Source organism: Sebastes umbrosus, chromosome 7 (genome assembly GCF_015220745.1).
Source record: "Sebastes umbrosus isolate fSebUmb1 chromosome 7, fSebUmb1.pri, whole genome shotgun sequence".
Classification (NCBI taxonomy): Eukaryota; Metazoa; Chordata; class Actinopteri; order Perciformes; family Sebastidae; genus Sebastes; species Sebastes umbrosus.
The window spans coordinates 34,274,584-34,291,412 of NC_051275.1; the positions used below are offsets into that span (position 1 = coordinate 34,274,584).

At 44.1% G+C, this 16,829-nt stretch overlaps 1 protein-coding gene across 3 annotated transcripts in view; it reads left to right on the forward strand.

Annotated features, from left to right (window-relative positions):
* si:cabz01090165.1 (uncharacterized protein LOC100333421 homolog) overlaps positions 1 to 16,829 on the forward strand; it is a 398,220-nt gene that overhangs the window by 364,885 nt on the left and 16,506 nt on the right. For all 3 annotated transcript variants that reach the window (XM_037776323.1, XM_037776324.1, XM_037776325.1), the window contains exons 12-14: positions 13,796 to 13,979; positions 14,492 to 14,711; positions 14,804 to 15,078. In XM_037776323.1, coding sequence (XP_037632251.1) covers positions 13,796 to 13,979; positions 14,492 to 14,711; positions 14,804 to 14,928 — 529 coding nt within the window. In that variant the 3' untranslated portion in view covers positions 14,929 to 15,078. The remainder of the gene's footprint in view (positions 1 to 13,795; positions 13,980 to 14,491; positions 14,712 to 14,803; positions 15,079 to 16,829) is intronic.

A 16,829-nucleotide genomic window follows, 5' to 3' on the forward strand; every position in this document is an offset into this window, starting at 1 on the left:
TGCCAAAAGACCCTCGTTAACAGCCAGCTGGAGGGTGTGAGCGACACACAGCAGGCTGGGGAGTCCCGCATACGAGGCGGTGCGCCACCACCGGCTCTAGGTCGGCTTGGAAAGGCTCGGGGCGAAGGTGTTTCCCGGGGCCGTGGACAAAGCGCTCACTGCGCCTTCTCTCCCCGTCGGGGAGGGACGCACCCCCCTGCCCCCGGTGCGACCGTCGATCGGGGCGAGACATCGTGGAAGGGTGTAACATGGGCCAAGGAAGAACTAGTTATGGACCAGACTTGCCTTGTCTTTGCATTGTCTTTTTATCTGAAAGACGCATTATGTCTTTTATGAGTCCTGTAAGTTAACATTTATGTCACTTGCTATCTCCAGTCTCTACCTACTGCCTTCAGTGTCTCTATATAATGAGGAGTAGAATTAACATTTCTCTCTGCAAGTCATCCCCACACACCCAGCTGACCAGTGTCTATATCTGACACCATTATCTCCTGACCTCACTCACCTGCCTCAGTCACTCGTCCACCTTCTCTTTACCAGAAACACCCACACACACACACGTCTCCATGTGTGTGATAAAGTAAAGACAACCTGAGGCCACGCTGACCTTTTTCCCACTAATGATGGCCGCTCTCTTCTCTGCCAGCTGTCTCTCTTTTTATCTTTCCTCTCCGTCTCTTTGTCTGACTCACTTGCTCGCCATTTTATGTCCCATCAGTGTCTCTCAGTCTCCGTTTCCATGTCCTATTCAGAGTTTTTAAATTGAGCTAACATAAAATCTGACAAATGTGAGCTACTTCCATTCAACTGTGTCTTTAGGTGAAGGCAGGACAATATTACCTTGTGTTTATCTGCAGTATAATTTGGTACATTTGGTCCGGACCAAAGAGAGAAAAAACAAAATACTAAGCTGTTGTATTTTAGTTCTGGTCCGGTTCCTGTTCACACTGAACCAAGACGAGTGAGCATGAAGTTATATGGACCGACAGGTAACTCGTTGATTGGACAGTTTTGTGTGATTGTCATCCTGCATCATCGGGATCCAGGTGGGGAAATCAAATTCTGGTGAGTGACCGAAGTTTGTGCAGCACTTAAACGCTCCCAGATGAGCCCCCAGGAAGAGCGCCGGTCGTCAATCTGGACTTCCATAGTGGCCAAACAGCGGTACTGCAACTTCCGTGTCCGTCACGTGATGCCATTGGGCCCAAAAATACTTTTTCCTATAGACTTACATTGGGAAAAAGACGTCTGTAACTGAGAGGATCATTTTTTTTTTTAGGTGAATCAACTCCCCAGTACGAACACTCTGATAGCCCTTATTTAAAAAATGAAGTTTTTAAAGTTGTACTGTAAAACGCACTAATAGCTGAATCCAGAGTTATTTCCCTTCCTCCGTTCATGTGAGTGAGACCTAGACGGAGGCTGGAGCACAAGCCGTGACGACGGTCATGACGTTGGGACCCCGTGACCGAGTCATGTGACCGAGCAGACACTACGCCGCATGTTCCAATGTACCCAAGATTCGCGTACTTTTCCAGACAGAAGTCGAGCCATTTAGGCTTCATGGGTCACAGAGTAACTTTCATAGGACTGAACGGGGCTCTGCCTCCAACGCTGTATCCAGTTCTCTTAATACATCCATGATCTAGCGAAGCACATAGTTTCTCTTAACAGGCTGATGAGATATTTCATGAGATATCAGCCTCCAAAACGTCTGCTTCGTCCTCAACAATGAAGACGAATAGAGTTTTATTTGTGCTCTCAAAAACAATTCAATAACAACGTGTCTTCCACAAAACGGTTTTCTTGAGTCGAAAGTAGGAGGGAAATCTGATGACCGTTACATCTTTGGATTATCACGACTGAGGAAACGAAATCTGCCAAACATTTTCCATAAGTGTTTATGCGACTATTTCCAAGTTAAACTGAGAGCTCAGACAGACAGGAAGGAGAGTTTTGCTGATACTTATTATTCCAGCTGACAGACAGACATCGGTTATCACTTTCTTTAGCTGCTCCCGCTTTCATTCACACCGTCTCTGTGATACCAAAAAACACAGTTTTTGAGTATTGAGTTGTGAATGAGCCATTGTATTAATAAACGAGTGCCTGGACGGGTTGTTTTGTCCGTCTCTTCATCTGCACAAGGACGCTCATTCTTCTTCTTCTCCTACACTCACAATTTATCTTGTCTTCTTCGCTGTTCTCTCTCCTCTGCTCTCTTTCTGTCCTTATTGATATTCAGAGGATGAGAGGTGATGAAACCGAGGATATGTCGAGAAACTCTCACCCTGACCTTGTGTCTGTGGGTGCGAAGGGATTTATCCATTTATATTTTATACCTTTAGTGTGCTGTGTAATCTCCATTAAGTCACCTTTTCAGGAACTGAAACAAAATGAATAAATAGAAGATTGTTGGTGTTGTAGTTCTGATGACATTAATTATCAGGTCTCCATGTTCCATGGAGGCATGTTTTGGTCATTAAACTGGTTCACATGTTTCCTGCTGTTGGATCACCGGTGAGCGTTCCTCTCTGCCTCCCTCGGCTCGGTGTCGTCAGATGGCTGACAGCCTGCCAGGTGCTTCCCTCGGGTTCACTACTAATTGTATATCTCTGACTCACCGCTGTCAATTACACACTCGGCTTGTTGGCCGGCTCCCCCCACCCTCAGCCTGTAGGGTTTTTTATTGGTACATCTTTATTCAAACATCCATCTAATGGTGCCTTCAAATGAAACTAGTGATCTCGTGTTTACAACATGGGAAGTCGTGTACACGATATGCTTGGCGTTCAAGTGGTTAAGTCGTGAGAACACTGCTTCTAATTAACAGCAATATCAACGTTACTGTCGGCGTCTAGAAGCCACAGAGGATAACGATTTAGAAAGCTAGCAAGCGTGTAACATAACGTAGTAGGACAACTGAAAACACCGGACACACTGACGACAACACTAATATCAATCTCATGTGTAATATCACTGTTCATTGTGTGCAATATTAATTAGGGATGTGCATTACAAGCAAAAATACTATTCAAAAATCCCTGCGACTCACTCAACAACAAACAAACAACATTAATGTTAACTGTGATAGCTTACACAAGTCAGGCACATTTTTAAGAGTCTAAAAGATTTTAACACCATACGGAGATGAATAGAAACCAATAGCTGCTAAAGGAAAATAGATGCTAAGGGAGGGAAAAAAAACATCCAAAAATCTAAAACTGTAAAGTGTGCATTCAAAAATGTTCTGCAGAAATGAGAAGTAGACATGAGGATCTAAACTTTGCTTTAATGAAAGTGTTCTAAAGGTGATGGCATGCTTCAAGAACTACATTCACTGAAGTAGAAGTAGTCAAAAACGGAAATACTGAAGTATCTCAAGATTGCACTCAGGTACACACTGGAGTAAATATGTATTTAGTTACTTTCCACAAGTGTGTAGCTAATTGTAGGCATGTCTTTTTTTTTTTTATCAGTATTTTTCTTTTTACCAGGAAAATAAACTATCTTTCTCTGATGCCTCGACCAGCAGGACGATTCCTGTGGACGTTTTTTTTTTATCTGTCATTGCTATGGTTCAGGTTTGGCACAAAAACGATGTGGTTAAGGTTGCAGACATGGTTAAAAGAACACAATGTTGGTGGGGATGGGAAACTGGCAACAATCCAACCCGGTATCACGCCGTGAGTGTGTAATAGACCTGCTTGTGCACCATAAGAAAGTGTGTCAGTGTCACGTTTTGCCTCGCGGAGACGTGAATATCACACGCCTGTATTAACGTGCAGCACCAGCAGGGCGCGACAAAACCACTGACTTAGGTTTAGGCAAGAAAACCACTTAGTTAGGGGTAAGGGAAAACATCATGGTTGGGCTTAAAATAGGTACGTAAACTACAGAAACAAGGTGACGTCCCAAACCTTCACTACAAAACACGTGACAAACGTCATTAACATAACTTACAAAACAGAACACTGGTCTCGAACACGGGGGTTCTGGTTGAAAGTCCTGTGTTTGTTGGATCCATCCACCCGCCCACCATAAGTGGTCTTTCTCACTTTATGTAGTACATTAACCAGCTCTGAAGTTAAGACTTCTGTCACTACAAACCACTGTTTTTCATGCGGGTGTGTAATATTAAATAAAGTTATTGATCCAATCCAGAGTGATGTAGGAATGATGTCAGCGTCTTGTTGACGGTTTAACAGGAAGTGTAGTTCAACCAATAAAGGAATCAAACCTGTGACCTTTCCTCTAAAGACAATAAAAGATATATGCTTGCGTTTCCAGAGGCGGGTTGAGCTACATTTCCGTGTCATTTAATAATGGAGCATAAAAGGAATGGAGGCTTACGGCCACTTCATACATATAGATTGTGAACACGAGGAGCGGTGGAAATGAAATGTAACCCGAGTGATGGGCTGGATTTAGTGTCGTGCCTCGCCTGAAATCCTGAGTGGCTCTATTTCACACGGCTGTGGCCGCTGCATTATTCACTAAGCTGTCATGAACAGGCAGAGAGGCAACACTTGAGGTCACGCTTCTCTTTAAATCCTGTATGGCATTCAACGTATTTCATATCATTATGAGCATTGCATTATTCACAACTATTAAATGACAACACACTGCCACGCTGACATATTTAAACTGCAATTATCTTGGATCTTTCCTGGTTTTCATTGTGCAGGATTCTAATTCGCTCCATGCCCAAGGCAAGGGTGATGTAGAACATGAAGGGTAACCTTCACTCGCTGTACGATCCAACTGCTGCTATTCATTTCATTTGAGTGTGTCATAACTCTTCTAAATACACTGAGACGCTGGATTTACACAAGGAGGTTTCTAAATGTCTGTTATCATTCTAAACAAAACAATGAAGTAAGAAGAAGAACACTGGAATACATATACACCGATCAGACAGAACATCATGACCACCTACCTAATATTGAGTAGGTTCCCCTGTTGCAGCCAAAAACAGCCCTGACCCGTCAAGGCATGGACTCCACTAGACCTCTGAAGGTCTGCTGTGGTATCTGGCACCAAGCCGTCAGTAGCAGATCCTTTAAGTCCTGTAAGTTGCGAGGTGGGGCCTCCGTGGATCGGACTTGTTTTTCCAGCACATCCCACAGATGCTCCATTGGATCGAGATCTGGAGAATTTGGAGGCCGAGTCAACACCTCCAACTCGTTGCCGTCCACATGATATAAAGAAAACGTGACTCATCAGACCGGGCCACCTTCTTCCATTACTCCGTGGTCCAGTTCTGCTCACCATGTGCCCATTGTAGGTGCTTTGGCGATGGACACGGGTCAGCACGGGGACCCTGACCGGTCTGCGGCTAGGCAGCCCCATACGCAACAAACTACAAACTGCTCCTCACTGTGTGTTCTGACAGCTTTCTATTTTGTTTCATGAAAAGAACAAACTTTCAGTAAATCTGATGCGTCTCCACACACTGCGTAACTTTGACTCAAATCTTAGTCTAAAGATAAACCCCCCCAAAACAACGGGATGAATAACTTTTTTCGGGTTCATTAATATCCTCTAAATTTGATGAAGATGGGATGAAGTGTTGTGTAGTGCAGTGAAGGTCCCTGACTGAAAACTAGTTGTTGGGGAGAAAGAGGTGAACACCTGGCGGCGTCTGTGAAGTCCTCTGCTAATAAAACAGACAAACTGAACAGAATCTCTTTGTTTCGTGGAAACAACCAAGAAAGAAGAAAAACAAATCCCCAAATGTCACACATCAGAGCATATCACGGAATGATTTGTCCACTGAAGCTATAAAGAGAAGAAATGTCTTTAGCTTGCTATAATGTGCCTTCCTCCGGCCTTTGAGCTACACCGGGAGTTGAACAGCTAACTCTGACGGTGCTGCTGGGTTCGCTGTGTAGAGTTCTGTCTGGAAGCCTCAGGCTGAGACATGAGCAGCAACAAGGCCACAGGCAACAATAGCAGCTGTACGATCAGTGTGTGTGTGTGTGTGTGTGTGTTAGTGCCTGAGGCCTTCATTCAACCATTAGTCTGACCCAGAACACTGCAGCACTTATAGACCAGACCTCTATAATAGACCAGGACCCTCTAGCACACACACACATGCACACATGCTCGTATAGACACACACATGCACACACTCACTTTGAGGCTCTTTTCTTTAGACGCTATCGCTCTGTCTTTTTCCTTTTACTCTCCCTCCATGTTTCCTTCTCTGAAACACAAACACACACACACACACACACACACAGATGCCCAGCGGGTCAGGCTAGGCTTTATAATTCCATTCCTTGTCTCGTCACCTCCGCTCCAGTGTTGATAAATAGGCACTGCCCTGCACCGGCTGACACCTGAATAATATATAGGACACACACACACAGGAACACACAGACAAAGTCATCTGCAGGAACACACACACACACACACACACATAGAGAATACAGGTGTAAACACAGATACAAACACACTCTCTCTCTCTCACTGTTTCTGTCTCTCAGATTCAGTTGTAATCCATAAATAAAGTGCAGCACTGACAGAGCTGGTTGACAAATCTCCCTTAATGCGCTTAATTTGAGATTGCGATTAGGGATGCACCGATAACACTTTTTTTCGGACCGAGTACAAGTACAAGTACTTACATTTGGGTACTCCCCAATACCGAGTACAGATACGAGTACTTCTCTGTGCCAAAAGACCCTCGTTAACAGCCAGCTGGAGGGTGTGAGCGACACACGACAGGCTGGGGAGTCCCGCATACGAGGCGGTGTGCAGCGACCGGCTCTAGGTCGGCTTGGAAAGGCTCGGGGCGAAGGTGCTTCCCAGGGCCGTGGCCAAAGTATCACCGGGGCAGACTGTCCTTAGTGCGCCCCAACTGCGTCATGCCCCCAAGGCGGGGCCTGCCCACATAAAAAAAGGCGCCAGGGGTCTACGGTGATGTCTGCAACCCACCCGACCCATCTTGAAACACGGACCAAGAAGTCTAACCCAAGCGTGAGTCAGAGGGTGCAAGCAAAACCCCGTGGCGTAACGAAAGTGAGGGCCGGCGCGCGCCAGCTGAGCGCGTGCAATAGGACCCAAAAGATGGTGACGGGAGGTTAACGTCACGCTGCCGTAAAGTGGTATCGGTGCCGTTGTATCGGAGCCATTTTGCGAGTACGAGTACATGAGCATGGTATCGGACCCGGTACTGGTATCGGTATCGGTGCATCCCTAATTGTGATTAACTATCTAAATCCATTGACAGCCCTGCATTATATAATATGATTTGAGTCAAATATATATATATATATATGTATATATATATATAATATATCTCTTAGTGGAACCTTTTTAGGCACATTACTACGTAGTCTACCGTGTGGATGAGTGGGTCCAGCGTCAGCAGTAATCTTGGTGTTTCAGAGGGTGGCCTAGTTCACAGCTCCCATGTTCCTCCGCTCTCTCTCTCTCTCTCTCTCTCTCTCTCTCTCTCTCTCTCTCTCTCTGCAGCCCAGAATACTCCGTCTTTGTTCTCCTCAGTCCTTTTAACAAGCTGTTCTCTCGTCTTTCCTCCATCGCTATCTGTACTCAAATTAGTTAAGGAATCGGAACAGGCTCTCGATCATCTTAAGGGTGGCACAGTTAAAAGTCCTTTACTGACTTTTTTGTGTGTCTGAACAGCCACTGCAAGGCCAGCTTTCTGCAACACAGCAGCAGCTTTGTTTCAGGAGTTAAGGGTGAAACCTCACTTCCTGTCATGGCGAACAGTAACACGACTGACAAGTAGACGTAGCATTATCATATCTAGCAGTGTGACAGTGGAGAAGCTGTCCATGTTCATGGTAATGAAGGAACATGTCACCCAGAGCAACGGAGTGGCTCATGGGTGTGTTTTAAATGGAGCTCTATGGCTCAGAGGAAGAAGAGATACCAGGCTGTGATACACATAAAATACTTGTTATTTTCATTGTTGGTTTGAGTCTTTGTTATGGAATATTTTGACGATAAGAAAAATATAGAATATCACCAGATTTATCATTTTATCCAACTTCTCCCAGCAACAAAGAAGAGCTCTGCTGCACGATTCAGTCTTTTCCTTTCTTACTATTCTGAAAGTGGAAACGTGACATGTCTTGTAGGCTGCCATCTGCTGCTTGTGACCATGTTGTGTCGGAATTTAAGCAAATATTTGACCAATTTATACAATATAATGTTCAGACTAAGAACCGCCATTGATTGAAGAAAGTCCCTCTTCCATCGTAGTCTGGCAAACATTGATTATCTGGTCACAATGGCACCTGGCAGTGGGGGGGATATAATAGGCAGCCAGTGAACATTTTGAACTTTGTGTTGGAAGCAGAGAAAATGGGCCAGCGTAAGGATGTGAGCGACTTTGACGAGGGCCAGATAGTGCTGGCTAGACGACCGGGTCAGACCATCTTCGGAACTGTAGCTCTTGTGGGATGTTCCCGGTCTGCAGTGGTCAGGACCTACCAAAACAGATCCAAGGACGGTGAACCGGTGAACCGGCGACGGGGTCAGACCTGAGGCTCATTGATGCACGTGGTGAGCGAAGGCTGGCCCGTGTTGTCTGATCCAATAGAAGAGCTACTGGAGCTCAAACTGCTGAAACAGTTCATGCTGGCTCTGATAGAAAGGTGTCAGAACACACAGTGAGGAGCAGTTTGTTGCGTACGGGGCTGTGTAGCCGCAGACCGGTCAGAGTTCCCGTGCTGACCCGTGTCCACCGGCAAAAGCGCCTACAATGGGCACGTGGTGAGCATCAGAACTGGACCACGGAGCGATGGAAGAAGGTGGACCGGTCTGATGAATTTTCTTTTACATCATGTTGATTGCAACGAGTTGGAGGTGTTGACTCGGCCTCCAAATTCTCCAGATCTCGATCCAATGGAGCATCTGTGGGATGTGTTGGACAAACAAGTCCGATCCACGAAGGCCCCACCTCGCAACTTATACAGGACTTAAAGGATATGCTACTGACGGCTTGGTGCCAGATACCACAGCAGACCTTCAGAGGTCTAGTGGAGTCCATGCCTCCACGGGTCAGGGCTGTTTTGGTGACAAAAAGGGGGACCTCCTCAATATCAGGCAGGTGGTCATGATGTTCTGGCTGATCGGTGTATAACAGAAGCACTCTAGTAATCAGTCTTTAGACTACATCCCCTGTCCTGGTTCACGATGGCGTGCAGTAGGCGATTTCTTAGCGAGAATACTACAGATCCAAGACGAACAGGTTGACAGAAGGGCGGGACTCCGGGGAAAAAGTCACAATTACAAATTTGTCTGCTACTTCAGCACCACGGACAGCAGCGTGGATTCATCAAGCTGATATTCCAGAGCCACGGTCGGTGAATTTTGGTCATACTGCCCTCAGTTTGCCTACTGATTATGTGGATTACATTACATACAAATTGATTATGTGGGTTATATACGAATTACGGTGCATGATTTTTCGTAGGTACAGCTGCAAACTGTGAGAACAGACTCGAGGGAGAAGTTATGTTTATGAATCAGCTTCAAGATCAAGGAAGTAAAAATAGGATTTTGTAGTGATTTTTAGTGACAAATATTAATAATTTAAAGGGACTGTTTGTAACTTCTTACACGTATAAATCATGGCGGGTCGATGTCCCACGCGCACTCACGTGTGGCTACGCTGTTCAGACTCAGACTCCAACAATAACTACACGGTAGCACCAAAACCTCTTGGTTGTATCTAGTGAAGCCCGTCTGTTAAACAGTGTTGGCCGCGGTCGGAGGACGCGGGGGAGACCGTAGCTTTGGTCTCCAGGACCGGAGTCTCTGCTCCTCTGCTCCTCTGCTCCTCTGCTCCTCTGCTGCCTTCACTCACACACCACGCTCCTTCTCTCTCTCTCTCTCCACCTCTCACGTGCATGCTGCTCACTCCACACTGCAGAAGAGTTAGTTTAGCTCTGAGAATATCTAGTGAATGTTCAGTGGACGTTTGTGCAGAAATAACTGCTGCAGCTCCTCCAGACCAACAGAGGTTTCCCGTGTCTTGTGAAGTGACGGGGCTCCGCAGAGAGAAACGTTATCGTCTCCGACCAAAACTCCGGCGTCTCCCCCGTTCCCTCCGGCCGCGGTCGGGAGGCTGAGGCAGGAAAAGCCAACACTAGGATCAGCATTGATTCATGGAGAGACCTTGGTCTGGTCAGCTAACATTACTGCCAAGCAGCTGAAATATAGAGTGATATTGTGCTTTTAGCTGACGTGTGTCGCCTCACTGTTTTGACCGATGTTCGTTCATGTCTATGTAGAGCAACACAAGCGTGAGCAACAGGACGCTGACTTTCGTTGACTTAACGGCCACAGGTGAAGCTGTTAACAAGACATTTCTGATTCTTACAAAGAGTCCCTTTAATAACGTCAAGCATCAGTGCTCCTGAAAATGTTCATAACAAAAACATAAAGGTCGCTGCTACAACACAAAGTAAGCTGATTGGGCGTAACGCTATGGAGATAAGTTTCCCCCAAAGATCATCTTCTTAATAGGAATGGAGAAGAACATGGGTGTGCTGCTTCAGGTCAATAGACTTCTATCATCTGTCCAGCACAGTGTTGACCGTAGAGGTCTGCTCTCTGCATCACTAACTGAAACATGTCGTTTGTATATTCTCATTCTCTCGTCATGTCTCTTGTCTGTGTTGTCTCGCCTTCCCCTCGTTTCTCCGCGTCCTCCACCGTGACACTTCTTTATTTTCCTCTTTTCCTTTTTCCGTCTCATCTTGTCGCCTCTTTCTCCTCAGTGTCTTCTTCTTTGTCTGTCTTCTGCCTCCCTCCATATTTCACCTTTACACCGCCGTCTTCCTCGCCTCCCGTCTGTCTTTAATCTCACTCTACCTTCGTACCCTTTGATTTTCAAGTTGGAAATTGCAAGTGCTATATCCCTCATTCCCTGTTCTCGTCTCCTCCGTCTGTCTGTCTTTCCTCTCTGTGTATATTCTCTCCACTTCAATTTTCTGCTTCAACTTCAATCTTTTGTGTTATTGGAAAAGTCCTCTGCTCTTTCTTCTCTTTACCAGAACTATTGTGTTGGATCTCTGCTTCTGTTTGTCTCCAGGACAACTGGAACAGAAGTCATTACAACCAGCAGAGCTGCAACATCAATACAATAATGTCACATGTGAGCATGAGGACCATCTGGTCAGGATTAAATAGAGACGCACTGAGACAGAAAGATAAGGGACAACATATAATTCAACTGCATAACGGATAAGATCCATCAAACATGAGTTCAATTTATTAACTGAAATAGAATTAAAACAATAATAAAAGCCAATATGCAACCACTCTTTTTAATAATAATAATAATAATAATAATAATAATAAAAAAGATTATTTATAAACCTACTGTCTATAGTAGACAATAAAAAGTGAGAGATGCTAAAATATATAAGGAAAATTTAAAAAATAGAGACCATTAAAAATAATAAACGATTGAGAGAATTAATTAAAAAATAATAAGTGACATTAAGTAAAAGCGAAATTAAATAATAATAATAATAATAATAATAATAATAATAATAATAATATTAATAATAATGATAATAAACCTTGTTTATTGACCATTTTCATATATGACAAGTAGCTCAAGTGCTTTAAAAAAAATAAAAATGCAACTTTTAAACAAGGGCAAATATGGTAGACAATAAAAAGACAGAGATGCTAAATTATATAAGGAAAATTAAAAAAATAGAGACCATTAAAAATAAATAAAAAATTGAGAGAATTAATTAAAAAGATAATAATTGACATTAAGTATAAGCCAAATTAAATAATAATAATAATAATAATAATACATTTTATTTATAGAGCATTTTTCATAAAACTGAAGGATTATTATTTTGCATGACATTTAAAAACACATTACTACATTTAACAAAATGCATGCATGTTTTGCAAGCGTAAAAACGTTTTTGCAATATTTCCAGATGTTTTGGTGGGTTTCCATTCAGGTTTTTTATGCGTAAATTGAAAATGTGGATGGACACACACCTAGAGACTTTAAAGACTGGGATTATGACTTCCAGTTTGCATCTGAAGACCTATGACTTTACTTTGGCCTCGCCCCAAAAGACTCAAAGAGAAGTTGTCAAAGAACCTAATTGTACTTGCTGTAGGCATGGTTCCAGGGTTAACTCTCTGTGCAGCTGAATTGTTAGAGCGTGGCTCTGAGACCGCCGGGGTCGGGAGATTCAATTCCCCTCAGCCAGTGAAAAGTTGTGGTATTTTCTGATAGTTTGTGTAACAATGGACGGAACAACCCATCCAGCACAACAATAGCCTGAGAAATAGTTTTGTAAAATAGCTTTTCCCAAGTTTTTTATTAATCTTAAAGTTATTGCACGAGGGAGGAATTACTTGGCGACAGAGAGAAGTCCATTTATGTCAGTTCCTTCATTCGGTCTGGTTCAATACACAGCAGCAGACCTCTCCACCGCCGGCCTCCCCTGTCCTCCTCGAGCACAGAATAATTGTCAGAGTCACGGAGAAAAATGAAATTGATTTTTGCTCCTGTGGTTAAGCTGCGTGCCTGTAATTACTGTAACATTAATATGGGACTTTCAAGGAATCTCTGCACAGAAAATTACCAAGTCATGGTACAAACGTTCCGACGAGTTAATCCGACCTCTGCCGTGTTTAACCCTGTGGTTGATTGTGTATGTCCAGATGAGTATGATGACCTTTGACACCCGGAAAAGGAACCAAGATGAAAATGTGTCCCTGTGTTCTACAAAACACGTGTCTGCAACAACTTAATCTAAACTACAAGGCCCATTTACCAGCTTTTTTGGAGCTTTCAGCCTCATCTCTTGGTCATGTTTGTTGATGTGGTAACAGGTGCTCATACAGTACATGTAGGCAGATCTTAACTATGTCTCGGTTCAAAGATGATGTTGATCTTCCTCCATCCATCCACTGACACCCGGTCGTTGACCTTTGTCCCCTTCCCAGTCGATGCCGTGACGGTTATGGTCCGGTGTTCCGGCCCCATTTCCCAACTCGTCACATACCGACGCTGTGTCGCCGACCGTCGACGTTTGATACTGACACACAAGGCACCCTTTAGCGTCTGTATGAGATGCATCAGGCTTTCAACTAACTCCAGTGTAAACTAGGGCTGTCAGCGTTAACGGGATAATAATGTGTTTACGCAAATTTGTTTTAACGCCACTAATTTCTTTAACACATTAACACAACTTGTGATTTTTAGGTTGTAGCAGACTCAGTTTTAAAGCTAGAGTGAAGATACTGGCATCATATGCAACTACAAAACCTGATGAATCCATCGGTACCAACCATGTCATACTAGCTTGTTGTGAAGGAGGTTAAATAACGCTCCAAACTTACGCTAAATTTTGGCGAGGAAAAACTGGCATGTCCATTTTCAAAGGGGTCCCTTGACCTCTGACCTCCAGATATGTGAATGTAAATGGGTTCTATGGGTACCCACGAGTCTCCCCTTTACAGACATGCCCACTTTATGATAATCACATGTGATCTGATAGAAGAAGAAGAGCTCTGGACTGTCACTCTCAATGTATCTCTAACTCTAATATGAACACCAAAAAGAAGTATGGAGTATCATGTTTACTATCTGCTGGACTTCTGCTAACTTCCTGCTCTCTGTGATTGTGAATGACGCTTCTCTGCTCCTGTTGTTAAGGATCTAAAATTGAAATAATTCTCTCCCCACAATCTGAACCCCTGTTCTATAAATAATCTGCAAATCAGGACAAAACAGATTGAAACTGTGTTTGTCTGTCTTCCTCTCATTCAGGATGATCCCAGCCAACCACAAGTACTTCCTGCTGAGTGACCTGGCGTCATCGCGGGACTACGAGCTGTGTGTTTTGGCCGTCTACGACGACGGCATCACCGCCCTGACGGGCACCAAGCTGGTGGGCTGCGTGTCCTTCACCACGGAGACGGAGTACGGACGCTGTCACTCGATACGGGACCAGGTTAGTGTGTTCCACCTTGTGTCAGTCTTTCACTCAAAAGATTCTGTGTGGTTGTAAATAACAGGCAAATTCACAGTTAAACATAGTATATGGAAAATAAACTGTCCAGTAATAAATGAATATTGACTGAGGTTTAAGCACGTTAGTAATCGGACCGTTGACGAAACAATTTCACCTCAAGATCCATTTAGTGTCTGTTATGGAGCTTTTGATTGTTTTCCACAAACTTCCTCATCAAATGGAGTTTAGCCAGTTTAACTGTTGATGTTTGAATTTATTCTGCAGCACTTTACAGGTTCTTGTTCAGGTTGATGTAAAAGTTTCCAAGGTCAAAGATGAACTTCAAAACACAAATAATTAGCCAGTTTTAAAGCTCCCAGTGAAGGATGATTTGGTTTAATGTTGAGTTTGTTTTTTGATGTAATGTTGTTGATGAATCATGACGGTGAAAGACGAGGTCAGACACAACGAGGCACTGCCACAGGCTAACTGTCTGCATGTTTCTTCTCCAGTTCCTGGGAGGTACCATGATCATCATCATCGGGGGGATCATCGTGGCCTCTGTCCTCGTCTTCATCTTCATCCTCCTGATGAAGTACAAGCTGCACAGTAACCACTACAAGCAGAAAGCCGCCGCCCGCCACGCCAACGTCTGCTCCCAGACCAACGGAGGAGGAGGAGGAGGAGGAGGAGCCAATATCCTGCCTCCATGCTCCTCCTCTGCAGGGCAGGGTAACTGGAGCAAGAATGGACGAGGAGAAGGAAATATGTGACTCCTCTTCGTCGTCTGCTCCTAATAATGCCTCCGTCTCGTTGTCTCCTAGGTGGAGGTGGTAATAAAAACTCCCAGCCGTCGTCGTCAGCGGAGGGGATGGGAGCGGCTTCTCTTCGAGGGACGACTGTAGTGGACTTAAATCCCGCCCGCGACGATGACGCCATCTCTCAATAACACACAAGAAACTGTCATTCAAACCCACAACTCACCAATCTCTAAGACCCAAACCAATACTCCACCTCCCTCCCCCTGTTTTTGATTTGTTTTGTTGCTGGTACCTGGAGCAAAACTCCACTTTACGCCGAGGAGCGGCTCCTGTCATTGGTGAGTAAAAACTATGTATTGCGATTTTTTATCAATATATTTGCTTCATTTCAATCTATGCGGAGTTAGAAGGAAGTTACCGCTTTTATTGTGGTAGTCTGAGTAACGTGACGTCATATCCGTTCCGTATCCGTCAACCAAAACAAACCACAGCGAGCCGAAACAAGGAAGTATAAAACATCGGAGTGTCGGCGTGGATTCGACCTGCACCCTCACATGTTAAATCCAGCGTGGTAAACACTACACATCCAGTAAAGGATGGAAACACTTTGGGTTTTTCACATTGACAGGAAAAGCAGAGCTAGACAGAGCAGAGTGAATTCAGTTAAATATGGTACACAGTAGTGCAGCCAGAGAGACGGGGGAGGAGAGAGGCTGATAGAGATAGAGAGAGAGAGAGAGAGAGTGAGAGAGTTTGAAGTTTGTTTGAAATTGAAATGTGAAACAGACGGGCGCTGAGAGAGGACGAGGCAGAGAGGACATGGCAGTGGGCTGCTTTAGTAAACCATGCGGACAAAGTTCATTCAGCCTGCATGGCTGAGCACTCTTCCATTAGAAACACGCTTTAATGAACAGTCACTCACCTGGATAAAACACACACACACACACAAGCTCTCACACACCTGGGTGTTGCAGGTACGCGATGCTGCTACCTCAGGTTGAATGGAGAAGGCACTCACCATTAAATCACACTGTGCAAAGAGCCTACACACACACACACATTTAGCTGGTAACATCACCAGTTGTTTCATGTTAATAAGGACTGTAAACATTAGTTACTACTTTCATTATGGGTATAAAGACACTTATACAAAACCATAGTTTACACGTGATGTGTTATTGACCTGCTTAACACATTATATGTCAACATATTCTCATACAACGGTTCGTATGATATCTTAAGAAAAGTTAGTCCTCATTTTTGTGCATTTTCCTACAAATGTCCAGCGTGAATATCCGCCACAAAATAAACTTCACAGGAAACAGCTTCCTTAGGTTTAGCCAACAAAACTCACGAGGAGCTCACAAATTATTATGCTCCAGTGCGCTTACTATTTCCGACAATGAGTCGACCCACAACAGCACGGGGTGGATAAAACTAACAAACCGAAACCAAACAAAAGAAATGCATTACCAAGGCAGCGGCTCACTCGCGGCTGTACAGCAAATGTATTCGGATCCCCCCCCCGCTCAGAAAACTGTCGTATGGGCGAGCCACCAGAGCACACCGCCACGTCAGGGTAAGATGCCTCCGAGACACTGAGCTCACAATGAAGCAGGAATGTCTGCGGATACGCTCAGCTTCACGCCGGTAACGTCTGTCAGCATGCAGCTCCCGTTGCCACACCGGACGGCGACATGAGCTGGTTTACGGTCCCACCGGACTTTTGCCCTCAGTCACACTGTGCTTCACTTGACCCACACAACCTACCAGCTAGGGCTGCACAATTATGGCCAAAATGATAATCACGATTATTTTGATCAATATTGAGGTCACGATTATATTACATTTCAGAAACAAAATATTTTTATTTCAATTTCACATTTAAATAAAGAAAGCGCTGCTTTCACTTCCATGTTGTGCTACATTTCAACCATCAAAAACTCTAAATGTTATCCTTTTGCTTTGTTATTTTCATCTATATTAGTTAAATATATAAAAACACAAAATTCAAATGATTAGGAAATTAATTGTTGTATTTATATTTAAATATTTGCTTTGATTACAAAAAATCTTGGCATTAGTAGTT